A 27,829-nucleotide genomic window follows, 5' to 3' on the forward strand; every position below is an offset into this window, starting at 1 on the left:
ACTGTCCAAGTGCTAGAGAGAACGCCTGGGTGAGAGATGCTGGAAGAGGATGGAAAAGGGCGAGGCATCTGCATGACTGCATGAAACACAGGGATGCCACCCACAACCATGCTGAGCCCCAAGATAAAACAGCCTCGCCGAGGTAAGATGTCTTGGTTTTTCATCAATAAATTCATATTGGATTCCCAATGAATTAGGGAAATTGATATTTGCATAAGTGCAGGCACACTGTACAATGAGAGCATTTCATGGAAAACTCAAAATGAGGTGTGTCTCTCACCCCAAAACAATTGCCTCTCTAGCCCCAAAATCTCCAAAGTGAAACATTGTATGCATGACATCCGCCGAGCCTCTCATAATATCGCTAACATATTCTCAACGGTATACTTTTAGTAATATTTTCATAGATGAATTCACACATTTTCTTCACTTTGTGACAAATTCACAGTTGACATGGTGAAAGGTGATGTCATCATCTCAGGATACCACCTTATTTAAGTGAAAAATTCTATAAAAGTCTTCCTTTTGGGAAAATATGTCTTTGGGTGGGCCATTGTTTTTTTGAAGCTACTACAAATGGATTATGTGGATTGAAATCTTTCATTGGTAGATGCGTGGGTGTTGCAACACTTGCATCTCTCTCAAGTACAATGACTCTGGGTCCCGTTTGACCAAATTGGTCTCATCGCAAAACAAACCTTACTGCTTTCTTGTTTAGCAACCTAAATAACTCACAAACTAACAAATCAAATGGTATGCGGTTCTCTGAGCATAGCAGAGCATAATGGCCTCACAAATGAAGGGGTCTGCTCTAAAATGGTCATTGCTTCTTCTGCACAGAGTAATAGCTAACTCACAGGAAGTTGCACTGTGATGATTTCATTATCCAATGTCCAAGCTGAGGGTATACAGTGGTACCCCTTCATACAAACGCCTCTTCTTACCTAAAATTCATCTTACGATGAGCCTTGGTGGAGAAATATTGTCTCTAGTAATGAGAGAAAATTCAAGATATGAAAGGTGACATTGTTGGCATATAATATTAGACACGAGACACCAGCGCTCGCACCAACATGTAATTCGTTATCACAACCCTTCATGTTTACCTTATTTGTTACGATTTGTGATGCATTTTTATAATTTATTAATATGCTGGTTTACCCGCCAATGAGACAATAGTTTTTTGCATTGATGTTTACTGTGGTCTTCTACTTGTCATGTTTACTCATTTCATCCACACTTCCCACCAAACATTTAAACCATACAACTAACAAACTAAAATAAATTTGACATAAGTTATTGTTACCATTGTACACATTCATATAAAAACACATATGTATCATACCACTTTGGGCTGTCGCATCTTTAGTTTGCATTGTTAGCACATCGTTAACAATGACATCACACAGGAAGCACTTCGCAAGACCTGAAACTAAACTTAAGGAAACTTACATGCTCAAAATAATAAAAATAATAAATGAATATCATTGCTCCTGTGGACTTGTAAATGATTTCTGGATCACTGGAAATGTAAAATAAAAACTCACAAATTTAACGTCCTAAAAAGGTCTCTCTCTGCACTCATCACGAACACACCAGAACCATCTCAAGGCAAACAAGCAAACTGCGGAATATGATTAATTTAAAGCGTTTAAGAGCCTTTCTTTATTATTCTTTACATGATATATTGTATTATTATGCAATAATGTAATTCATTTTTTTTATTTGTTACTGTTTTTGATGGTTTTCTGTATCATTTAAAAATGTTCATTTAAAGGGATTAGGAGTATTTTGGGGGGATGTGAAGGGAATCATATATTAGGTTGTTATCATTATGTGCTTATTTCTTGTCTAGAATAGTGTGCATTGTATCCATGTACGGAGTCCTAGCTCATCTCGCCCCAGTCCTTAGATCAGTGCTTCTCAAATAGTGGATCGGGCCCCCCTGGGGGGGCGCGAGGTGATGCCACGTGGATGCTCCCAGGAAAATGGCTTTGTTTATGTCATGTGGAATGTAATTGCAATAAAGTAATAATTTTCATTATTTTCTTTTAGTTTCAGGCACTTTGGTGCACTTGCTTCTTTTTTTTCCATTTCAGATTAAGCTGTAACCCGTATAAATGTGATAAAAATAATTAACAGTTGTTGAAAGTTTATTTATATTGCGCTTTTCTGTTGTTACTGTTAAAAAGAATACATGTGTAGGTATACTGAAACAATTTTCATCATAATAATCTTATTTATAGTCAGTGCATCGACTGGGGAGGGCGCAAAATGTTTTCTCTTTTCTAGGGGGGGGCCTGGCAAAATATAGTTGAGAAACACTGCCATAGATAAAGCTGTTGACGCAGGAAAGTGTGAGCTGTTGGTGGCGCCCGACTGGCTCTTTTTTGTTATGTCTTGTAATGTGCAATGCTTTGCTGAATGAATAAAAAGCAGTCAGGGATGCTCGAGCGACGAATTAGTGCAACGGCAATGCATGAGTTCATTCACCAAGCTTTTTTCCTTGTGCCATGGCAGAGAAAAGTCAATCTTGGCTAGTCTGAGTTACTCTTTTTGCCGTTTAGCAGCTAGGCTTGTTCTAGTCTTCTTTTAGAGATTTCTCTGACAGGGGGCTTGGTACGAAATAGGCTATTTACTTGTGCGAAAGATTCACATTACGAAATACCACTCCACTCCATACTCTACTACGGTAGTTATAATGTTGACTTCAGAGTTGATAGGCCCGTGTTCAACATGTAATAGCTGGCGACTAACTGTACTGTATAGCAGAGAAGAACATTAAAACATGTAGACTGCTTTTCGCGTAACAGCTGTTGGGGTCTCAAGGCCGTTTGCCTACTCAGAAAGCTAAGTCACATAGAACGGTTTCCCTGTTAAGGAACTGAAACTCAGCCTTCTGCATGACAGACTGAGACATTTGGATTATCTCATTTCCTAATTGCCACTTCCCAGTACTCTTTCTACTTTACTCACATGCTACGTGCGCCTCTCACCAGAAATCCAATTGAGGAGCTTGACAGAGAAAAGAGGACGGATGATGTAGGAAATGTTTGGGTGAAATGAGACAATCACTCCTCAATGTCATCATTTTTGTGTGATGACTACTAAAGATGATATCACATTATTGACGCACGTCTAAATGGCTGCATTATTGCAATTACCGCAAATATCCAGGTTATGCTGTTTTACATATTAGATTAAATAAAAGTCTAATATGAACTTACTATCCAGTATTTGCGTCATATGCATACAAATTTAACTTGAAAAAATATCTGATTATGTTTCTCATTAGGGATTATGAACTTGTCGATTAGTTCAAATTTCTTGTATTTTCTTACCCCAAAACAGCACGTTCTAAGAGCATGGTCTTTGGAGATTCATCTCGGGTTTCCAGGCCTGGCTCCCCTCTTGATCAGGAGAAAATACTGAAGGCAGGCTGGCTGAAGAGACAACGCGTTATCATGAAGAACTGGCAAATACGATGGTTTGTCCTCAAGCCTGAAGCTTTATTTTTCTACAAAGACCAGAATGAGACCAAGGAACAGGTAATATGATAGCGTTTATTTAGTGCCTTTAAATTTGTTTTATATATACGTATATATATATATATATATATATATATATATATATATATATATATATATATATATATATATATATATATAATAGCACATTCCCCAAATACATGTATTCATCTGTATAGTTCAGGTGGTAGTAGAGACTCAGGAAGTGGTGATGTGTTGACAACATTTTTCAAATTATTTGTTCCCAGGGGTGTCTACATTTGCAGCGCAAAAATCTCGATTGACCCTTGAATATCACTAGCATAATATTGACCAATCTTGCATTTGTCATACCAGTACATTCACTATCACTTTTTTGAAACAGGGTTGCATTCCACTCAAGGGCACCAAGGTCAATGAGCTGCCCAGCCATCAGGATGAGCCAGGCCGTCATTTATTTGAAATCATTCCAGGTGTGTTGTCGGAATAAGCCTACAAGAAAGTGGGAATGAAGGTGACTTTACATCTAAATGTTTTTCTAGTACTTCATTTCAAAGAATGGCAATTACAATTGTAATATACAATTGTTATATATAAATTTTATATGATCTTATCACAATTACAGAATAGTTCAACAACGTGATTATGATAATGTAATATCAATATGTATTGCGATAGACATATGATTCAATTTTGAATTGAATTATGTCAAATATTATGTGTCTACTGTATATATATATATATATATATATATATATATATATATATATATATATATATACAGTAGACACATAATATTTGACATAAGTCAAAATGCCTTGAATAGTTTCTTTAGTGGAGCCAAAGGTTAAAAGTTAAAAGTTTTGTTGCAGTTTTTTCTACAATTTTTTTGTTTGGCTAATCTCTTAAAATTTCAAATATTGACACTCAAAATAACGTGGGCAAATCCCTAAACAAGCTTGCAAATGTTAACGACGACGTGATTTCTCATTGATTTCATCCAACTGTCAATGTCTTAGTATGTCTCAGGTATTTCAGTGCATCTTTGCTTATAGTTATGTACAAGCAGACTAGAGTGTGTACAATCAACCATATTTATCACATTCTCCCAAATAAAGTCTAAGGTCTTGCTCATCTGATTTATTAGTTATTACTTTGTTGGCAGTTCACGTTAAAACATGTCAGCAGTAATACATTGTGTAAGCCATCATATGCATATAGTCTGTTCAAGTGTTATACCATGGACGCCATATATGGATAAGTGAGAATATTTTATTTACAGAGCTTTAGAGGTGATGTATATTTTTTTTCCATCCCCTTTCTATTGTTTTTGTTTGTGTTATATTTCTTATATCCAGAATACTGTAAACATTTTTTTTTCTCCAGAAATTTGTGGAAGGTACTTTTTATGCCTGTGTATAAACATGGTTACAGTCTCCTTGGCAGTATGATGCAGTGTGCACAATGTCAAACGTTGGGAGGCAGCCCTTACCGTGTGAACCTTTTTACTCCCATTGGGACAATGCTTCTTACAAATTTTCAAAATATGGCAGTGGTTATTGGAATGGTAGCAATAACATAAAATGGCCTCCCATGAACAAACCCATCCACACATTCTAGTGGTGTTTAGTGGAATACACAAAAAGCCAGTCCTGGGCCAACTGTCAACAAGGTAGCTTGCGTTTTACAACTTCGCCTGAATTAACCATCTAGCACTGCAGAAAAATATTGATAATATGTGCTTTATATGTGTGTTACTAACGATTACACAGGCATTATTGTGTATTGTAAGTGTTTGGTGATCATTTTCACTTTTCTGGCACGTTTATATCATTATTATTATTATAATAATTATTATTGTTGTTGTTGTTGTTGTTGTTGTTGTTATAAAATACCAATGGGACAAAACAATCCCAGGGCCTGTAACCTAATCTATGGAAGTGGGCATTTTCTTAACAAATTTTCCAAGTGTTCTAGACTTATAAACAAGTAATATATGCCATGAGTTTATTCATTCGTTTATTTATTTGTTTGTTTGTTTGTTTTTTGTTTGTTTGTTTCCAAAAATAAAAGAATCAGTCATGAAAGGTTGAAAAAAAAATGCATAGACCAGCATGGTTTCATTATCCTTTCATGCTGGTGTCACCACTCAGAACAAAACAGCAAAAACGATAAGCAAACATCCAATCCTTCAGTCACTGAGTAACCTGCTTTACCAGTTGAGTCACACCCACCCAGTAAGACCAACGTGATGTTGTTGCCCCATCAAGTAGCTGGTGACACTAGTAAATCCAGATGGTCACCGGACATCAGCAACTCATACAAATGTTGGGCCACTGCAACATGCTGTTATTTCAGGGCAGCTGTGGCTCAGTTCATAGAATTGGTAGACAGGTTGACTGCTGTTTGAATATTGCCCCTTTTTATTTTGCCTTTGCTTCTCCTGCTGTTATACACCTAGGAGTTGTAACCTTGTAAAGGTAAGCCAAATGAATGGATGGATGGATGAGCGGGCAGGTGAGTGGACAGACAGACTAATCTAAATGTCAACTTAAATGTCAGACCAGCCATTGTCCCACTGTGACTCAGCGGAATGAGTCATGATGGGATGTTGCACTGATTCAGTTTTGCACTGTTTTACTACTACAGGGATGCTGGAGCTAATCATTGTATCATTGCTATATTTCAAATTTCTATTATATGTTTTATATTTTCAGGGGGCAATGCAGAGCGTGATCAAAACCATGAATCGTTCCTGCTCATGGCAAACTCTGAAAGTGACTTAGAGGAATGGGTCAGAGCCATACACAGAGCTATATGGGCCCCACTTGGAGGAGGTGAGGTTTACAAATATTCTCATGGTTTACAAAAATTGTCATGAATATTTCATGACTCAGCAGAAATTTAAGTCCCCACGCAGCCATCAATTTACAGATCATTAGAATACATGACTGATATTGGCGTTTTGTAAAACAGATGATCCACTTTCTATTTGTGCCTCAATATGCAAAGAAAATGTGTTGTCTCAAGATGTCCTGTGTCATGCTGCAATAGGTATCTTCGGTCAGCACTTAGAGGAGACTATTCTTAATGAAGAAAAATGTGGTCCCCAGCGAAGGGTGCCGGCGCTGATTGAGCGGTGTGTGTGTTTCATACGTGACCACGGGCTTCAAGAGGAAGGGCTTTTCAGGGCCCCTGGGCAGACCAATCGTGTTCGAGAAATGCAGTGTGCGTTTGACCGTGGTGAGAGTCTCTTGTTTGACAGGTGAATCAACTGGACTGGACATATTACCGGACTGTATATGCCGTTAACCTGTGTGACTTACCCATCACTGTGCCTTTCAGTACCACCGATGTCCACACAGTGGCATCACTCTTGAAGCTATATTTACGGGAGCTGCCAGAGCCTGTCATCCCTTTCATCAAGTATGCACAATTTCTGTCTTGTGCACGGCTACTCAACAAAGACAGAGAAATGGTAATACAAAACAAAATCTAAAGGCCTACTTTGATCATGCATACACAGTACAATGGTATCGTGATTTATGAGGTTCCCATTGAAATGAATTTTAGTGGGACGGTGGACAAGCAATTAGCATATATGACTGGCGTCCAGCCGAAATGTCAAAGGTCACACTATGGTGAATTTCAGATAAAGTGTTGAAAACGGCTCTCTTTCATTTCACGCGATATTTAGCCTAGGGCTTCCCATGTGAGCTCTGGCCTATCTTTGTGGAATTTATTTGTGGGTCTGACCATTTGTCCCACTTAGCATGTTATAGACACAGTTTTTTGTTCTTGCTTTTTGAATGTTAGCGTAGCCTAAGCTTGAATTTTGAGCCAAGCCGACCAATCGAAGGATCATAACTGCACAACTAAAGGTCAAGATAAAACTGTACATATTAATAAAGTTTCTTCTCCCCAGGGTATCACAGAGCTTGGCAAGCAAGTGAAATCGCTTCCAAAGGTCAACTACAACCTTCTTGAATACATCTGTAGGTGAGTCAGATGATGACACTGTGTGCACCGCTGTCATTCGTAATTTGCCATTTGATATGAGTTACTCGTCATTAATCACGCCCACGCACACAACGTCAGTGGAAATGGCATCCCATCGATTGTGAATGAACTGTATGGTACACCACACCTCCCCTGCAAGCTGAGCCCACTCGCCTGTCAGCCTCGTGACTCAGCTTTCCGTCATTTTTCAGAAGTTCAGCTACACATTCAATGTCCAATTTTAAAATGACCCCTACGTTTCTGGTTCCTGTGCGCTCAGTTTTCTATATGAAGTCCAGTCGCATTCTGATGTCAATAAGATGAGCGTCCAGAACCTCGCCACTGTATTCGGACCAAACGTGCTTCGGCCCAGAGTGGAGGATCCGGTTAGCATGATGGAAGGTAGGTGATAGTGCTGGAACAGTAAAATCCAACTATACGTGTCAGTGCATCTTTCATTCTAATAATGACTCATTTTTAACTGAAAACAGTGAGTTCTCAGGTGCAACACCTAATGACTGCACTGATTAGTGAGCACGCCAGACTGTACCAGCTGGAAAACCCTGATACGATGATGGAGAATTATTTACTGCGTCAAAACGATTCCCCTCACAAAGGCAAAGTGGAATGGCTTAAACAAGAGGCTGCTGAATCACCACTGGAATTTGACACAAGTGCTGAAACACCTCAGGAATCACCTCAACCTTCCACCCCTTCTAAGGACAATAAGCTGACACCATCCATCACTGCCCCAGAGACAAGTGAAGGTGTTCTAGTGAAGACAAAGGCAGAGGAGAATGGGTTCAGTCATCCAAATCACATAAAAGAAGTGAGCAATAGCCCCTCTAAGCAGCCCAAAGTCCTCTCTGCTTGGAGGTGCTCTTTTAAGGGCAGTTCTGTAGAGCCGAGGGGAAACATTGGGGGATCAGCGGGGGACGTGTCAGCAACAGGTGCTAGTAACTGGTTGATGAATGGCCTGTCATCCCTCCGAGCACACAGGCGCACCACTTCATCTGGTGCAAAGCTAAAAGACTCTGCTCCGTCCCTGAAGGATTCCACCCTCTCTCTTAAAGAGACCACAGCCAGAAACCCTGAGAAGGACACCTCTTGGACGCCGCCCTCTCAGAAAGCTCTTCACCAGTCGCACAGACTGTCTGCCTATGATAATGTCGCTCCCTCCACGCTAAGCTTGCCAGCTCAAACCTCCATCTGGACCGCTTATGATATCTCGCTGGTTGAGCCAGAAGACGAAAATAAGCCGCTGCGTACAACAACTCTAGATGATGAGAAAAGTAGTGCTAAGGATGATGTTCTAGCAAACATAGTAGAGGAGTTACAACAAGAGCTGAAGACACAGAGAGTGAGCTTTGAATGCAGCATTCGCAAGTAAGATGAACTTATTTTCCTGATTTTGATCTGTGACTACCTATTATGACCGAACTATTTAACATCTCCTGTTTAAGGTTGGAGGAGAACTGCCGTAAACACCAGACCCAAGTAAACAAACTTGAGGAGGAGCTCGACCAGGAGAGGAAGCGTTTCTACATGTTGGAAATCCGGTTCAGGAACTCGGAGCGCGCACGCCAAGATGCAGAGAACCGAAACATTCTCCTGCAAAGGGAGATGGAAAACTTCTTTAAAACTTTAGAAGACCTGACAATGAAGTCCAGTTAACTGGACCAATTCATCATCATCTTGCCTGAACCAAAGTTTTGAAAACCAAACGTACGGTAGTTTCCCAAACCTCATCGATTGATATGTATTGTAAGTAGAATGCCATGTTATACAGTCTAAAGCTTTTCCACGGCCAAACATTTTGCATAGTTAAGGGGAAACTTCCTGGTTAATAGAGGATGATAGGCAGCTGCTATTATTGCAGGTGGTTGACAAATATATTGGTGCCAAATCTGCATTTTTATCCAGAATCTCACAAAAACGTTGTGGGGTATTTCTGGATCCATCATTTTACTAACTGTGAAACTGGAGCTATGTCTAGCTTTTGCACAGCTGTATGTCGTGAAAGAACTTAACGATACTGACCAACAATACGTGTGCCAAAATCACTTCCACACTACTTTTTTTTTTGCCTTGTTTTTAGCCTCTATTCCTCTGAGTTGCAAACATTGCTGGATGGAGCTATTTTTTTGTTTTGTCAATGTTATTCGTATTTACTCTAACTTGTCATCAATACTGCAAGGCCATTTGAACATCAAACTTTCCAAATGTCCTTACGAATCAATTGTTTTGCCAACACGCATTTGTTTGAAATACCTTTGTCACCCATCGTAATTATTTCGGTAAGTTCTTTTCTTTGGAAATTCATTCAAGCCTGTCTGAAAGTGCTTGAGTTCAGGCAGACTGTGCTCCATGATTTCCAAAAGCAATTGTCTGTTGTACATAACGTTTGATGTAATAAGCGAGCTGTCGCCATTCGGAGCACCGAGGGCCTCCACCCAAGTCAAAGGATTGTATTTTGTTTCAAAATAAGAGACCACAACCTCATTTAGATGTGAACTTAATATTCACTGAATTAGGCAATGTTTGCAGCTCAAAGGGCCATACCCCAATTAGGAGAGCACCAGGACTGGATTGTCAAAAAAATGGCCTCAAAACTTAAGCTCAACATGCTTCTACCTCTATACAGAAAGAGGATAAGAATAAGCTTTGTCAATGACATTCATTCTAGGCCATTCACACATATCCATTCATTTTCTATACCATTTATCCTAAAAAGGTTAGCTATAGCCTGTCCCAGCTGGCTTTGGCCTTTAGGTAGAGCACGATGGACTATTCACTAGCCGATCCCAAGGCGTATTTCACCAAGCACCCATTCATACTCATTGCTATGGACAATTTAGAGTCTTCAAGGAATCTATAATGCATGTTTTTGTAATTTGGGAGGGGGCAAGAGAAACCCGACGCAAGCAGGTGGAGAACATACAACCTCCATACAGACTGGCCAGATGCCCACAGCATCAGACTGTGAGTCCAATGTGCCACAGAACTTGTTCACTGGCCGCTCATTCACATTGCATACCATTATGTTCAACTAAGCAACCATTCCAATAAGCTATGAAAATAAACAAGGACAATTGTTCAAATTCAACTCTTTTATTTGCCTGAGTTGAAGGTGGACAGTTTTGCTTTTTTTTTTTTTTTGTATGGTGATGGTTCCATAAAATCGTCTATTAAAAAACAAATCTCAGGTCTAATTTTGTCAACAGTGCTCACCAGTACAGCTCATCAGAAGTCTGACTTGCCATCTCAATAATGCTGAGTGACTTTCTTGTTCCTGCACTTAATCCAATGTGTGAAGAGTAGTTTATACTTGTGGAGGTTAAGGAGAGGAAAACCACAAAAAAAGGAGGCAGCCACAACAGTCAATGGCCGGAAAATGTGAGGACATGCAAAACAATCCCCAAGTGCATTCTGGGAGAAAGTGGAGTTACTGCTTGGAGTGCCCGAGAAATTTCCATTGTAAAGACGCGACACACTGGGAACCTTGAGTCAGCAAACCCTACGTCTAAAGAAATTGACTGTGGAGGCCCGAAACTGATTTGTTTGCTAACTCCCACACATAGAGTACATCTACAGTATAATGTACATCCCATTGACATTGACTAATCTACCAATTGTATTGCACAGAAAACAATGCAATGAAATATATGAAACAAAATGCATTAGAAACAGTACTTTTGAGCTACATGTACATTACATACAACAAATGCATTTGCACTTGGAATAAATAAATAAATATATATACAGAACAAAAGTAAATCTTCCTTCGTTTGTTTCTGTATTATGCATACTGTGCTGTCAAAAAATGTGTAAGTGTGTGTCTGAGAGGTAGAACTCAACTGCCACGGAGAGCACTTAAGAAAAGAACAAAAAAAAACCTGTGAACATATTAAGGGCACTTAAATAATATATATTAAATACCAGACATGTACGAGTGTTGTCCCGAAATAGCTTCAATTCAAAATTATGCACTAATTTTGGAGACAGTGAGTTGGCCTGTATTGGACTTACATTCACCCTGTTATTTTAACTGAGAAATTACAGTTGAATATGTAGAGATGTTTACAGTATGCTGCAGCAAAACTAAACATGACTATAAGGAGAAAAAAACAGTTAAGAAATTAGATTTACATGAAAAGTTGTGGCAAACCTTGAAGGAATATGAGAAATAAAGCATGTCTGCATTAATTTTCACATGAAAAAAAGCCATTTACTTAATAGCAGATTCATTCAAAATGTCTCCTCCCTGCCCCCGAAAATATAGAAATACAAAATGCTGCATCAGCATTTGAAGAATAGATTAAAAAATAACAGTGCGGTGCTTGCAGTGTATCACCCCACTGTGTTGCTGGAGCTAAAAAACGTCAATGCTGAAAATCCACCGCCGCCCTTTCATTACAAACATAATGTTCACATCAAAACATACTCTTGATTCTTTGCAGCAAAAATACAATAATAATGATACAATTTAAAACCACAATCATTTACAGTAGTATCGGGCAATAACAACAAACTGTACATTGAAATTGCAGCTCTACAAACTAAGATGAGAACTTCCAGAGGCCTATAAACCCTCCCATCTCAAACACTGTATAAGGTGCACTGATGAAAGGTTACGCTTGAGTAAATGTGTGTGTGTGTGTGTGTTTGTTATCTGCAACACGCCAGAGCACCAAGGGAAGTGTGGCTATCCAGACTGTTGTCTGTTTCCGATGTCACCGTGGGCTCGCTGCTTGGGTCAGTGGGCTCCGTGGACATCGATGACACATCGTTGGCTGATGAAGAGGAGGAGGATGAAGAGGAAGGTTGAGGGGGGCTGTCAATCACTGCTGCACCTGTGCTGCGAAAAAAAACGTCAGCGCGTAGGTTTCATCAAAGTACACAAATTCCTGGGATGACTGGATCACAGTCAGTCAAATGCATAAAGAAGATGGTCAGAACTGTGTAAATTACATTTTTTTTTCTTTTTGCAGACAGTACATACAATAGGCCTGTGACTACATCTGCCTACATCTGCACCATTTTATGTTAATCAGTTGCTTAAAGTGTACAGTCCAGTAATCCCTCGTTTCTCACGGTTAATTGGGACTGAAACCCCCCTGCTACAGTGGTACCTCGGTACTCGACCGCCTCTATACTCGACCAAAAAATTCAAGTAGAAAATGCATCGGACCTCGAACAGATTTTCGGTTCTCGACTAGCCGAGCCGACCCGAACGCGCTCCTCGGCCCTTCTCGGCCAGCGGGTAGGCGCCAGTTCAATTCAGACCGCCAGCGGAGTAAGACGTACGCAGTTTAAACTTTTTTGTGTTGCTCTAGCCCTTAATAATGGCTCCAAAGAAAGACAGTGATAAGGGGAATGCAAAGAAGAAAACAGTGAGGACCACTATTAAATTGAAGAAGGAAATTATAGCAAAATATGAAAGTGGTGTACGAGTGTCCAACCTCGCGTCGCAGTTACCTAGCGTAAACATGGAAGGGGATTCCCCTTCTAAGGAGTAACCCCCCCCGATCTCTCCACATCCATTCCTGTATGCCATCAACCACTCTCCAAAATGTAAGTAAATTATACAAAATGGTTTATAATGCTTTATTTATCTTTATCATGTACTGCTTGTGCACATTTACTTGTGCACACATACTTTCCATTATTTCTTATGGGAAAATTGGTTTCGGTGTTCGAACAAATCGGTGCTCGACCACCATCTCAGAACGGATTATGGTCGAGTACCGAGGTACCACCGTATATCTGTATGTGGATACCTGAATTTTTTTTTTTACGTGAAAAGTAGCGATACAAATATTACTGCAGTACACATATTTACTTCAATCTTAAATGATTAAACCTTATACAGTAACTGTAGTGTTATGCCTTCTTGTTTCCATGTCTTGGCATTAGTTAGTCAGATCACGATGAGCCGCAGTTGCCCTCTTGAGTAGGCCAGGCGCCAATCAATTGTCTTGTAGGAGTGCCTAAAATTTCGCTTCTCGTGACCACGCGGGGCCATTCGCGTCCATCACGTCGCCTGACGTGCATTCGCGCCCAGTCAAGCGAACTCCATTGACTACAATACAAAAACGCTTTGCTTTTTCGCCTCGTTCGCGTTCGATGTGCGTGTACCATTTAACTAAATCATCTCCAAAACATTATTTCGGGTGCAGCCCAAGCGACCCTGTACCAGTTGATCCACGGACCTTGTTTATACAGTATATACTGCTTGTTTTAAAAAAGTGCAATAAATTGACATGTTTGACCAAACATGATGAATCATCATGATTAATACTTGTGATCGCAATATTGACCAAAATAAGTGTGATTATTATTTTAGCCATAATCGTGCAGCCCTTACCCTGACGTTATTGACAGATTGCCTGGCCAGTCAGTTGAGAGCAGTACTAATATATATATATATATATATATATATATATATATATATATATATATATATATATATATATATATATATTTTTTTTTTTTTTTTTTTTTTGGTCATTGCGCAGGAAGTTCTCAGAGTCGATCACACACAAGTGGCTTAAAGAGCTCACAAGGAGAAATGAAAGCTTTGGGATCCTCTTACCTTTTATAATGAATTTGAATCTCAAGTTTAAACTTTGCTTTTTAACCGTGTTTGGTCAGCTACTTTTCACTCTAATTAGACATCTGAGTGCCTAGTCACAAAATCTATGATGCAATAAACTTTTTTTCAGATCAAAACATAAAAGAGCATCTAAGGTTTTAGGTTTCAATCACGATTTTACCAAGGTTAATTGGAATGTTATTACAGAATGGACAGGCTGGATACGGCCTCATGAGGACGGGCCTTGGGCACACCTTCTTTTAAAGGATTATAACTGTGGCTCTACCAAATATAAGGGTATGCACTAAAATGAAAATGTTTGGCCGAAACTGAAAACCTAATATGAGAATCTCTTACAGAAAACTGAAACACAGAATAATAATATTTCTTTGTGCACTTTGCCTCGCGGCACATTGACTTCAGAAACGGACAGTAATGGCACAAACAGTCTTGCACAAGTGTGTAAATGACTGATGACAATGAAATAAATCTGCAAACTGGCTCTGAAGATTATCCTTGTCAAGTGTTTTAATGGCTGTTTAAAAGGGGTTTTAATTATAGTATGCTTCATTTTTTTGTGAATAACAAAGTGCAAAGAGTCTGACGAAGGTTCACTATTTTCCAAATAGACACACCGCAATTAAAGAAGAAAAGCACTGTAATGACAGTGCCGTTTGACCTAAAGTTACAAAGATGACTCACCTAGAGGAGACGGCTGCCCTCGGATCACTCCATTTTTTGACCACTCCTCCCAGTCGCTCACTTCCTTATAGATCAGTCCTACAAACGACCAAGCGGAGGAAGAACCGATTAGTACTTGAAACCATCTGGACCACCGCCTCTTTTTCCATCCACCCGAGTGTGTTTTGCATTCTGCAGGCGCCAAACAGCATCATGTTTCTAATTTGGATGGTGTGTGTGTGTTGGAGTGACCCTTCAAAAATAAGTGTGGGGTCATTATCACCTGGTTGAGGGACGAGCTTCTCTTGCACGCTCAGTAGAAAACTATTGGCCCTCACTACCCCCTCACAGAAGAAACTGAAAACCTTGAAGGTATTTCGACTCCATCTATAATACACTGCGAAATGGACTATATGGGCACAATTTCGAATATAACAAGCGACATTAAATAGGGAAAGTATGGTGACTACTATCAAGCAAAAATGTAACTTAATCTGTCATAGGAAGAGTCTGACTGCTTAGCTCAATATGAGCTATACAACTAAATAAAAAGTACACAGGGCAGCACTATGAACAAGTGGTTTACGTCTGCCTTGCAGGTCTGAGGTTCTGCTTTCAAAATCTCATGTGGCGTTCCACCAAAGTTCCAAGACCTCAATTTTAGGTTTCCTAAAAGACTCTAAATTGTCCAAAGGTCGGTGAGAATGTGTGTGAACGGTTGTTGATCTCTAAGTCCACTGCAATTGACTGGCTCCCAGTCCACGGTGTACATCAGAGCACCATTATAGAATCCTCGGAATACAAAACTGATGGGTAGCTACACAAGCACATGCTAACAAGTTAGCATGCGGTTGAAAGCACAATGCTTAATGACTAGCTCATTGTTGGCTGACCAGGGAAACTGGCCAACATACTACTGTGCTCATCCGTTATGTGCGGTATGTCAGGCATTGTCGAAGGGGGAGTAATTTTACAATATCTTACATTTGTAACCACATTTGTATTTGCAGAGTAGCTATGATCGTTAAAACATTGAGATGCAGTTAATACAGGTTTTATGATGGTGTTAATGCATTAACATGATATCATTTATACATATAAAAAAAGTTTCGAAATAACCACAAACATTGATTGGATGCTTTGTGTTTGATGCTCCACTGACTATTGATTGATTTGCACACTTCTGAAATGACGTGTTGAAACGAATAATCCCATTTGACACCAATTGTTCTACCAGAAGCTGACACTGAAGTGTTTGAAAATGTTATCGCACCTTTCCATTCTTCCACAGTGTGTTCCCTCTCATCCAGCTGTTTGTCAAGGACCTTGGGTGGTGGCTAGGGATGATAGAATGGCTCATTGAGACTAATATGTAATAATAGTAATACAAAATATGTGTTTTGCAGTACTCCTTACCGCCTCCACTTCAGCTGGGTCATACCAAACATTGATGTAGGGGTGCTGTAGGGCTTCATCAACAGATATGCGCTTGGATGCATCGATCACTAGCATCTTGGATAGGAGGTCTCTCGCCTGGCTCGCTGAGGGAAGAAACAAATCGTTACTTTGTTGCATTATTGATCATCTGAAGTGTGAATTTTGCTTCGACAAATGGTTGGTGAGGTGCTGATGAGCGATAGCAGGAAAAAACACTACCTTTCAGTTTGTTGTGATCAGAATCAGCTGGGAAAAGAACATCCGGGAAGAGTTTCTCAAAGGTGTATCCAGCATAGCGTGGCCGGTTTTCCACGTACGTCCTTACTGACTGGTTCAGTTTCATGAGAAAGTCCTGAGATGGGGTGCCTAGTTGCTCGATGACTTTGTTCCACTGGTCAATGTCTGACGCGCACATTAAGGAAGAAGGGCTGCACAAAAACTCTTTGCACTCCCTCACACATACCCTTTTTAAGCAAATATTGACTGGGGCTTTTTGTATTCTCAACTGCGGATGGGTACGGCCATTTTGGAGATCTAGTAAACAGTATTACAGTTATACAGTATTACAATGTCAGGTAAAATTGAAGTGGAAAACAAAACTATAAGTAATTTTAACAAGGAAAGAAAAAAAAAAGAAGATCGGGTGTTTCTTTTCCCTGGAACATAAACATGTCTGGTGCTTGCAAACTCTGCAGGAACAGTAATCTGGGTTAAATACATCTATCTTCTCATTACATAACAATCTTTAATCAGGCACAGTGAGCTTGTTTACAACGCACAGTAACTCTCCTCACTTTAATTAATCTGAGAGATTGTTTAGATTAATGGTTTTGGTGCTTTGGTGCTGCTTTTTTGATCAGTAATGGCTTTAAAATGTGTTCATTTGGGCTACTAGCCAATGTTGCCAAAACAGTATTTAACTACTTAATTGATAGTGCAAGAATAATGATAATCATGAACAGTACAGTAAAAAACTGTATTTCCATGTCTTTGAGGGAGGTGTTTAGTCGAATTAAGTGGATGATACAAATTGCGAATAATTGGTGCATGGCACAAAGCCAAAATGCCGTATGCATCCAGTCACCTATGCACTTTGCAGCATTTGTCAATAACAAGTCTCTTTATTGTGTTTTACACAAGAGGTCCCCAACCTAAAGGTCCACGGTCCAGTACCGTGGACCTGATACCGGGCCACATGGGCTGGACCCAAAATAATGATGTTTTGGAGGTGACTTATTTTATCCAGGGCATTCTTTTGTGCTTTGTTTAGCTTGATCTTTATTTTTTGGCGCCGCCTTCGGCCGCTGTTAACATTACACTTTGTAGTGAGGAATGGCGGTGTCACCCTCACTGACACACACATTATTCTACATCTATGTGAAATTTGGCCCACAAGTCTGCAAGTTGGACTTTCTTTGTAAGAATGTTGTCATTTATGATCATTTGCCCCAAATTAGTTTGTTGATCCAAACACTAATGACTGTGGATAACATGCTAGCCAATGTTAGTTATTATCTTCAGCATGTTATATACGTAGTGCTGCCTTGTACGCGTTTAGGTCGTTAGCATTTTCCTTTGTGCCAGGTATTTCTTTTGGTATATGTTAGCATATGCAAAGGTTAAGAATTTTGTATTGAAATGAATAGCATATGATTGATTTAATCAATGTAATTTGTGTATATTTTGTACATTTTACCCCCCTCTTTCAAGAGTTGAACGGTCCGTGGTGATACAACGGTTGGGGACCCCTGTTTTACGCTACATCACGCTATGATGGACACAAACTGCAATATACTGCTATAAAATACACAACAAACTAGTTCAACAAGCACAGTGACTGTCACAAAAATGTGGATGTGAATGTGAAGGGGTGGAGAGGTTGTCGAGGCAAGTCGGAGGGAATGGAGTCAGATCTCTTCACACCGAATGAAGCCATGATGCATTGGAGCATAAAATGATGGGGGAAGGATACGATCAGTGCCGGGGAACAACACACTTCCCCTGATCATCTCGGCCACTATGCAGCCCACTGACCACACATCCACTGGGGGTGGACGTTCAGATGATACAGAGGTGGACATGCAAACAAAGGAGTGACATGAAATTTAAAAAATAAATAAAAATAAGCCAACATGAGACAAATGAAATGACATTGACATGGTGTACAATAATGAAAATCATGCAGTACATGCAGGATGGACTTCACCAGTGATTCTCAACATTGTTTTTTTCTCTACTGATGTACACCATGAATATATTTTTTTTCAGCGTTTTTGGTTGGGGAAAAAAAAAAGAAGACGTAAAACACCGTGCAAATTTGTCTGATTTACTCAACTGTGGCGCTGTATTTGTATGATCTTTTGTGCACATAAAAATCATCAACATGGTGTTCTCTGCTTTTGGGATCTTAGTAAAGATCTGGTCTCACAAATAAATAATTAACTTGAAATCATGTTTTCAAGCGATTGACAGTTGATGCTAGTGAAATATGGTAGTTTGGGTCAAACCATTCTGATACTGGGGAGATTGGATTTTTATGATAATTACCGTATTTTCCGCACTATAAGGTGCACCTAAAAGCTTTATTTTATTTTTTTTAAAGCAGATGATGCACCTTATAATCAGGTGCGCATTACATATGGATCAATATTGAGATTGAGATATACCTGTTTCTTTTGTGTGTTTACAGTTGAACAAGGTTGGTCATATTGACATTGAGTTATTATGCTATTGAGAGTTATTATTTGAGTTATTATTGTTATTACTTTGAGTATTACCATATTGTGATTGAAATAGTTTTAAAATATGTCATTAATTGAGGGTGCGCTTTATAATCCGGTGCGCCTTATATATGGAAAAAAGTTTTAAAATATGTCATATTAATTGAGGTTGCGCCTCAATTATATAGTGCGGAAAATACGGTAAATTGAATAGTCTAATTCCTACAAAATTATTTTTTATGAACTCACTGCATATTTTCCAGAAATATTTACATAAATTAATCATTCTTTTTAAAGGGTATTTACATGGATGCTGCTTTGAAGTGCCTTCATGCACTGCACTTCCATTTGAGAACCACTGGATTCAAAAGAAAAACACTACAGTACCACAAAAAATAGTCTTGAAAACAAAGGAAAAGTAAGAAATAGATGCATACATTACTTGAGGCTGAATTATCTACTAAAGGAAGAGGAAAAACTGATACGGCAGTATTTAAAAAAATAAGTGTTGATTTCAGATAACTAGTCTTGGTTATGTTTTAGTTTTTGTAATACTAGTAGTGATAAAGAAAAAAAATCTAAATGAATTAAACATTTGACAAACACTAACAACAATAATATTGTGAAGAGATTGGAAGCAATAAGGATACAATCTCGTCCCGGAAAAAGGATTTTATGGCGAACCATTTCAGCCAGTATGCAGCCCACTGACCAAATGTCCACTAGTTGTTAACATAAGTAAAGAGGTAAGAAGAACACACCACAACAGGTTAGATAGATGCTTGTTAGTGATCTTAGGACAAAATTGTAACTCATTCAATGCCAGGGGTGTATTTTCACATTTTATAAAAATCCAGACATTAAATCCCTGATACTTAAGTACATTAAGGATATTATTCCCAGATACTTCAGTCCTAAATCAATACTTAAGTACAGTGGGCCCCCGGGTTACGAACTTAATCCGTTCAGCGGCTACGCTCGTATCTCGAATTGCTCGTATAGCGGGCAATCCAAACCCATGTTAATTCGTGAGTGCGTGCAACGCGCGCAGAAGCCTTAGGTAAAATCATCACGCTGTATACATAAATTAATATTAAGTGACATAATCTACTGTACAGTTGCATTAAATAACAAATACAAAGGATAAATGACATTTACCTTTGGAAAGACGTGACTTGTGCTGAGATAAGCAGAGATGAGCAGAGATGAATGCTCTAAGTCAATACGGTAAATCAGATATGCTATTGGTCTTACAGTGTCAAAGTAACTTTTTCAGTCAGGGTTTTCTCTACTTCCTTCCATCCCAACCAGCTGTGCCATCAAGCTTGATAAAGGCGTTCGGCCAATAGCATATCGGCACTTCTGTGATTGACGTGTGACACCGGCCAATAGCATCTCCGTGAGTGAGACCGGGTGACCTTAATCGACCAATAGCATATTGGCGTCTCCTTGACTGACTGATAATTATTTGCACTTTTTTTTTAAACGGTTGGAATGTATTGACATCTTATTGATTAAAACACATTTAAATCTGTGATGATTTTTTGTCCTGCAATCGGCACACTTAATTTCATGTCAACTGTTTTTCCCGACGTGAATTGAGCACGGTGGAAGCGGAGAGGTGGTTGTGTGTGTTGCATTTACTAGGCAGCACACTTATGGCTTGTTCGAGCGTCAGTTCACCTTTGGTTACAACTCACAAAATTGCAACAATGACGCTGTCCCAATGCATATCGGGAGATCGCCGACTAACCTGACATGCAATCTTGTCTAGCAACCATTATAAGGCGCTGTATCATCACCCGTAATAGGGTGCAGTGATTAACCTCTTGAGTTAATACGGCAACGCATATAGGCTATTGGTCTTACAGTGTTACAGTAACTCTTTCAGTCATGGTGCAAATCACGGAGATACTAAAACATCATCCTCTTATTTCTTCCTTTACCGCTGCTAGTAATTTTAGAAGCTATGTCTAACAGATAAAGTTTGCAAAGTCTTCAAAACATTCCGTTTTTCACTCATTTTGTCTACTTCCTTCCATCCTGTCCCATCAAGCTAGATAAAGGCGTTCGGCCAATAGCATATCGGCATTTCTGTGATTGACGTGTGACGCCGGCCAATAGCATCTCCGTGAGTGAGACCGGGTGACCTTAATCGACCAATAGCATATTGGCGTCTCCTTGACTGACTGATAATTATTCGCACTTTTTTTTAAACGGTTGGAATGTATTGACAATTAATTAAAAAAAAAAACACACATTTAAACCAATGACAATTCTTTGTCCTGCAATCGGCACATTTAATTTCATGTCAGCTGTTTTTCCCTTTAGCTGTACAAACACTACACTTAAATGGTAATATATTTAGACACCGTGAGTGAGACAGTCAGTGTGAGATTGTAAGACCAATAGCGTTCACGTTACCGCCATAAGTATCTATTAATGATTGTAGATAACACAACTGCTGAAAATTTTGACGCAGTTAGGCGAGAACATTTCTACATACTCAATGGCTGGTTTGACGGAATGCTCGCAAGACGAGAGGTTTGCTCGTAAGCGGAGGACAAAATTCTCCCTGATCCACGCTCGTAAGGCGGAATGTTCGCAAATCAGGATGCTCGTAAGCAGGGGGCTGACTGTATCTGGGATTGAATGTCTGGACTCTTAAAAATGACCTTTTCATAAATGGGATCTAAGACAAACATGTCAACCTCATTATAATTGTCGGCCACATTGTAGGCCACATAGTAGTTTTAGGTCAGAGGGCTAGGTCACACTTACCTAGCTGTGAATTCTTGAATTCTTTGAATTCAAAGCTAGGTAAGTGTGATTAACACACTTAAAACACACTTTTTTTTACTTCACATTCATTCCGGCCCTCTGACCTAAAACTACTATGTGGCCTACAATGTGGCCGACAATTATAATGAGGTTGACATGTTTGTCTTAGAAGGTAATTTTTAAGAGTCCAGACATTCAATCCCAGATACTTAAGTATCGATTTAGGACTTAAGTATCTGGGAATAATATCCTTAATGTACTTAAGTATCGATTTAATACTTAAGTATTAAATTGATTGATTGTCTGGACTCTTAAAAATTACCTTTTCATAAATGGGGTCTAAGACAAACATGTCAACATCATTATAATTGTCGGCCACATAGTAGTTTTAGGTCAGAGGGCCGGAATGAATGTGAAGTCAAAAAAAGTGTGTTTTAAGTGTGTTCATCACACTTACCTAGCTTTTAATTCAGAGGCCAATAAAAAATGTTCAGAAGAGAGATTGGAAACAAAATAATGGTTGTCCCCCCCCCCCAAAAAAAAATTGTAAGAGTTAAAGAAAACTTGTACGTGTGGTATTTTAGCCAGATACTTAAAGTCAAATCAGCATTTCGTGGGCCCCATAAAATTATATGGCGGACCGGATCTGGCCCCTGGGCCTTGAGTTTGACACCTGTGGTCTCAGAAATACTGTAATGCATTTCACTTGAACTGCTGGGAAAACAGACAGATTCAGTAGACATACCATTGGCTTGGTAGCCCATGCCCAAGATGACTTCAGGTGCTCTGTAGTAACGAGTCACTACGTAAGGCGTCATGAGGAGGCCAGTGGCAGCTGTTCGGGCCAGACCAAAGTCCAAAATCTTCAGTGTGCAATCTGACTTGACCACAATGTTGCTGGGCTTGAGATCCTAAAGATATAAGAGGAGCTAAGCTTAGCCTGGGTTGTTAGTGGAAGCTAAAGTGAGTCTTTGCCACATTTGAATGGAACGCTTTCTTTGATTTTTGAAAAAAAAAAATGCACACAATATGTGAGCATGTGATTAATTTGAATAGTGTTTTGGGATCAAAGATAGTGATATATTATTCAGAATTTAAAACAAAATGATAAACAATTATAAACAGTTGCAATTTTTTTTTTAGCCCGGCTACCACCACCAGTGAAAAGTGGGGGACTACAGAAAATGGCTTTGAAGAAGCAGGTTCTGGTAACAAACCAAGATCAACTGAATATCTTTTGAATGACTTTGAATATGAAAAAAAAGACAACATGGAAAATTATGAATCATCCAAGTGCTATAATTACAAGATGACATTCATCAAAAAGTGTGCCAGCTGTGTCAAATATTGAGTTGGGCCCTCACAGTGAATCACTTCTATTGTACCGAATTTTGGCAAGCAATATTATTTTATGAACCCTCCCTTCCACTTGATTTCATAATAGGATGCATCGGGGTGGCACACAGCACTTAAGTAGGGCTTAAAGGGACAATGTGTAAGATTTAGATTGTTTTTCATTACAGACAGCAGGATGTGGTGCAATTACCATTGTCCGTGGCCATAATAGACATGACAGCCTCCGGGGGAGTGTCACCCCCCATGTAGTATAATTTCATGATAACTAGACCTACGATTATATTTAAAACATACTGTTGGTCGTTAAGAACACATTTATTTGCAATTTTTTATTTAATTTAATCCTTTTTAATGAAAAACGGTCCAAATCTTACACAGTTTCCCTTTAAGTATGAAAAGAAAATTCATGGTTCTGGTAGGCCAAATTTTACCCTGTGAATGATGCCAGCGGCATGGAGGTGTTTGATTCCACACAGCATCTGATAGAGCAGATACGATAGCCTCTCATGGTCTAGCTCCATCTGAATGACCTGGCACAGGTTGGCATCCATCAGCTCCATAACCAAGTAGCTGAAAATCAATTAAGAGGGACAATAAATTGTAACTCAAACGTACAAATGTGCTTAAAATAAACAGAAAACAAAATGAGCCACTTACACATCCTGAAATTCTTCTAAAGATTTTTGGGGTGTGAAAACATTTAACAGGCCGATAATCTGCGGGTAAAAAAATACATGAATTTGAAAACCGAAGGCAAAAAATTACATATTGTTTTCACTTGTCTCAAGGAGAGGACAATACAGCACGGAATTATGACAACTTTCCTGACTTTGTAGCTTATTTATATCGTCCAGTTACTTTTATTTTATTTTTTTTTTATGGATTGCATCATTACTAACTACCAGAAGGTACTAGTACATAATTCAACACATTCAGGTTGGGTACACGTGTTTGTACTTTCATTCGTTAGTTCGTTTTCTTGATTGTTTCAAGTAGATTGTGTAGCGCTATGTGGTGGTAATCACTCAACTGGCTGCAGAACACATTATAGCAGGACATTTGCATACATACGTTTTTGTGATTGACACATTTCATGAGGACAAGCTCTCTGAACGCCCTCTTGGCGTGTGTCTGATTTTGGAAGGGTCGGCTCAGCTTCTTGATGGCTACGTTTCTCTCCAGGACTTGATCATAAGCTGAGCTGTTGATCAGTGACACACAATTCAAGTCACTTGCAATAGTCTGTCATTGTGTATTTTTGTTTTTCGTTCAAAAGTAAAGTAGTTGAGATTGGAAAGAATGACTCACCACACAATTCCTTGTGCTCCCGATCCGATGGGTCTCAGGTTCTGGTAACGCTTTAATACCGTGAACGTCGAGTCTCCGACGTCAATACTGTAGAACTCTTTCTCTTTCTTGTTTTTATTCATTGCGAAATCTTGAATAGCTGCTCTCTGTGCATCCAAAAATGTCCTCTGTGAGCACAGAGGGCAAATAAGGGAAACGAACGAGAGAAATTAGTCTTTGCGGCAAAAGAAGCGGATTTGAAGCAAAGCTTGCAGAATTACAAATGGGTCGAGTGCAGCATTTACGCCTCGGCTAGTCAGCAAAAACATTCAAATGGAAGTCTCGATATCATCAGCAGTGACAGATGAAGGGCAAAGCGCCACGGGGTCAACTACATCACACCAAACATCACTCCCACAACTGAGCTCGGTGCCACTTGTAAGTGCAAAATTCAACTGAATGACAGTTTGGGTATCAGACTTGGCCACAGAGTTCAGAAAGAATCACGTTAGCACTGCACACAAAGGCTGCACTGTCAATCCAATTCAAAATCCACATCACAGTGTAATAGAATGCATTTTCATCTCTTACAGTACTGGAATAGGACTGCAAAACACATGTTTGATTTTTGGTTTATTTATTTATGACAATCCCACAAATGTTTGTAGAGCTGACATGGTGAAAACACACACACACAAAAATACAATTCAAAGTGATTTGCATTTTAGCAACACTTGCTCATTAATTTATGATTCATTTTTATTTATTTTAGTGTAAGCCTAACCTATAGGACCAAAACATGCATGTCAATTTATGGAACAACTATGAAAAAGAACTGAAAAGATGCGAATCAATGACTGTGCTCAAAACGAGTTTTAAAGTATATTGTTAACAATAAAATTTAAAAAAAAAACAAAAAAAAAACATAACATCTAAGTTGAATAAGCTCTTGTATAAGAGTTTGTGATATGTAAATTTGATATACAGTATACAGGGTATACGACTGTATTTATGTATATATTTATGATTATACACATAAATTATCCACAATGTGTTTATATGTCCACTAAAATAATCTATCAGTTAAGCAAACATTCATCAATTTTCTATAAATATGTTGGAACTAAACATGCAGACATGTTCAGATTGTTTGAAGATGAATGTTGCTGTTGGCAGGCAATTAAAAAACAAATTAATTTATATTTTTTTAACTTCCATGCCACCTTTTTGCATAAATATCTGATGTTATGACTTGTGGTTTATAGACTAGTGTGGCTTATCTGTGACAAAAAAAATTGTTTGTTTGTTTTTTTCTTTCAATTTTGGCTGCTGCATCTTACAGTTAATACTGATATGGCTTATACTTTGGAAAATACTATACAGAATGCATTGTTTACATTTTGATATTATGCTGTACCTACATGTATATGCACATGTTCACTCTTTATTTTATTCCTCCATCTAACAGGATAGGGCAAATAGCTTTAGGTTATCCAAGTTGTAATTACAAAATCCATAATCCTAAATACTTTCCAAAGCTAAAATTTCAAAATTTAAAGGCAGCTTTAAAAACAAAAAAACCCTACTTCCCGCTCATCCACTCCCGCCGACATGCAGTCCATATGAGGGATATAACTGCCAGAGAAAAATGACTCAGCTCTCAGTCTGTTCACCCAACGTCATGAAGACGTCTGCAGCATCCGCCTCGCTCATCACATGAAAATAGACATGCTTGTGTAACACAAGACAACAATTACGCAGCATTGCAGCACCACCAGGGAAGAGGAGCCTGTGCTACTACTACTAGTGAGGTCATTATAGTTGTTTGGAATAACGGTAATCCATCACAATGACTGAAAGTCAGGTCAGTGTAAGTGAGACAGTGGCAATAGTCATTAATAACCTCTATGCTTCTACTGGTATGAGTGCCTTGGCATTGCATGTACAATGCTATTTATCTACAGTATGTGTCTGTCTGTCTATCTATCTATCTATCTATCTATCTATCTATCTATCTATCTATCTATCTATCTATCCATCTATCTCTATAAGCTGCATTTAAATTTACGCAACAGTGCAGAAGCCAAGTGGTCTGGACCTCATGAATGGCTTTGTGTTGCAATGTATTTAATGCATGGGCCTGGGCTGCATCCTGAAACGCACTTCCTGCTATATGCAACTGCCTGTAATCATCGGAATGATGACCTTCTTATAGGACAAATTGTACAATGACAAATGGTGCATTTCAACATACACACTTAGCAGACACGTTACTAGGTACACCTGCACATTCACTGTTTGTTCTATTTTTGACCCTTACTCATTTTGTCTTATCAGATTTAGTGTTTACGTCTTTGAGCTGTTGTGTCTGTTTTTACAATGTTTTTATTTTTCTGTAAAGCACTTTGGTCAGCTGTTGTTGTTTTAAAGGTCAGCTGTGGTTGTTTTAAAGTGCTTAACAAATAAAGTTGGATTGGAGGTGGGTTGGATCCTGCTATGATTATGTTATTCTTAATACTGAAACAAACATTATAAAAAGTAAAGGGCTCTGTAGAAAAACATAATTGGAATAGAAATTCATCCCACTGCTGATATGGTACAGATCTAGATGATTACGATTTTAGTTTCAATTTTAATTGACTGAATAAACCTAACATTCACTTATTTAAAGAAGCCAATATTTGATTTATGAAGCAAGTTAAAAATAAATTATAACATAAACTTAACCTTCATAAATTGCACCAAAAAACGGCTATTAATAACTGGTGCATAGCTTGCGAGAATACCCAAATTAAGTCGATAGCAATAATTGTAAATGTGCCTTGCAAACTACCATTTGCTCTCAATTTCATGATATAATTTTCTAATTTTTGATTTTAAAAATGACGCCATAGTCAAATTAATTTGATTCATTATCCAGCCCTAGTACTTACGTCACTGCCTTTTCAAATACAGTATAACTAGAAATGCATGCTGCATTGCAACAGATTTGTCAAAATCAAAGACTTTGGTCGCTTGTCTGGAGGAGCAGTGGACAAGCTGCTGTATTTATTTGAAGTTTTTGATTGTGTGAAAGCTGAAAGAAATCCCAAAACAAATAAATAGGTGTGGTTCATTATTGGGAGTCCTTTTACCCTGGTATTCTTTTCATACAAAGTACAGTATTAACACCATTCCAGTATTGTCAAATCCAATATACTTGGTTATAAATCACACTTTTCAACCATTCTGAAACTCATTGATTCTCTCCGGCGTTTGTCCTCATTAAAGTGCAGGTGACATGGGGCCTACCCCCGCGGACTTTGAGTCAGTGTGAGGGGGGTCCACAAACCAAACTAGTTACCAACCAGTTGCAGTACGGATGAACAGACATGTATAGTATGTTCTACTTAGCATAGATTGAATAAAGTATACATTGAACAGTGTATACTAAACCCTTGTGCAGTATTTATCAATTTTGTTATTTT

General features: G+C 38.8%; 2 protein-coding genes across 3 annotated transcripts in view; one reads left to right on the forward strand and one right to left on the reverse strand.

The window, feature by feature from the left end:
• On the forward strand, positions 1-11,401 carry arhgap22a (Rho GTPase activating protein 22a). Its single transcript, XM_088421059.1, has 10 exons — positions 1-142; positions 3,352-3,548; positions 3,892-3,979; positions 6,224-6,343; positions 6,561-6,771; positions 6,852-6,984; positions 7,432-7,505; positions 7,786-7,907; positions 7,997-8,891; positions 8,969-11,401. The coding sequence occupies exons 1-10, from the start codon at positions 94-96 to the stop codon at positions 9,177-9,179; spliced, it is 2,100 nt and encodes a 699-aa protein (XP_088277185.1). The 5' UTR covers positions 1-93; the 3' UTR covers positions 9,180-11,401.
• Positions 10,610-27,829, reverse strand: part of mapk8a (mitogen-activated protein kinase 8a) — a 20,532-nt gene continuing 3,312 nt past the window's right edge. The window contains exons 2-12 of one of the 2 annotated variants that reach the window (XM_088421062.1): positions 24,384-24,550; positions 24,147-24,276; positions 23,733-23,791; positions 23,507-23,645; positions 22,465-22,630; positions 18,191-18,262; positions 16,438-16,620; positions 16,198-16,322; positions 16,055-16,118; positions 14,803-14,880; positions 10,610-12,358 (exon numbers count right to left, since the gene is read on the reverse strand). In XM_088421062.1, the coding sequence (XP_088277188.1) occupies positions 12,174-12,358; positions 14,803-14,880; positions 16,055-16,118; positions 16,198-16,322; positions 16,438-16,620; positions 18,191-18,262; positions 22,465-22,630; positions 23,507-23,645; positions 23,733-23,791; positions 24,147-24,276; positions 24,384-24,550 (1,368 nt within the window). In that variant the 3' untranslated portion in view covers positions 10,610-12,173. Of the gene's footprint in view, positions 12,359-14,802; positions 14,881-16,054; positions 16,119-16,197; positions 16,323-16,437; positions 16,621-18,190; positions 18,263-19,588; positions 19,661-22,464; positions 22,631-23,506; positions 23,646-23,732; positions 23,792-24,146; positions 24,277-24,383; positions 24,551-27,829 lie in introns of both variants that reach the window. The other variant, XM_088421061.1, reaches the window with a different exon arrangement.

The sequence above is a fragment of the Hippichthys cyanospilos genome, chromosome 8 (genome assembly GCF_059441005.1).
Source record: "Hippichthys cyanospilos isolate Australia breed blue-spotted pipefish chromosome 8, RoL_Hcya_1.0, whole genome shotgun sequence".
NCBI classification, from domain to species: Eukaryota; Metazoa; Chordata; class Actinopteri; order Syngnathiformes; family Syngnathidae; genus Hippichthys; species Hippichthys cyanospilos.

Bases quoted from the DNA above. Each gene is read 5' to 3' on its own strand.
- arhgap22a (XM_088421059.1), top strand. From the start codon at position 94: ATGCCACCCACAACCATGCTGAGCCCCAAGATAAAACAGCCTCGCCGA. The intron at 3,980-6,223 runs GTGTGTTGTCGG...TTATATTTTCAG, and splicing joins TTTATTTGAAATCATTCCAG to GGGGCAATGCAGAGCGTGAT. The intron at 7,908-7,996 runs GTAGGTGATAGT...AACTGAAAACAG, and splicing joins TCCGGTTAGCATGATGGAAG to TGAGTTCTCAGGTGCAACAC.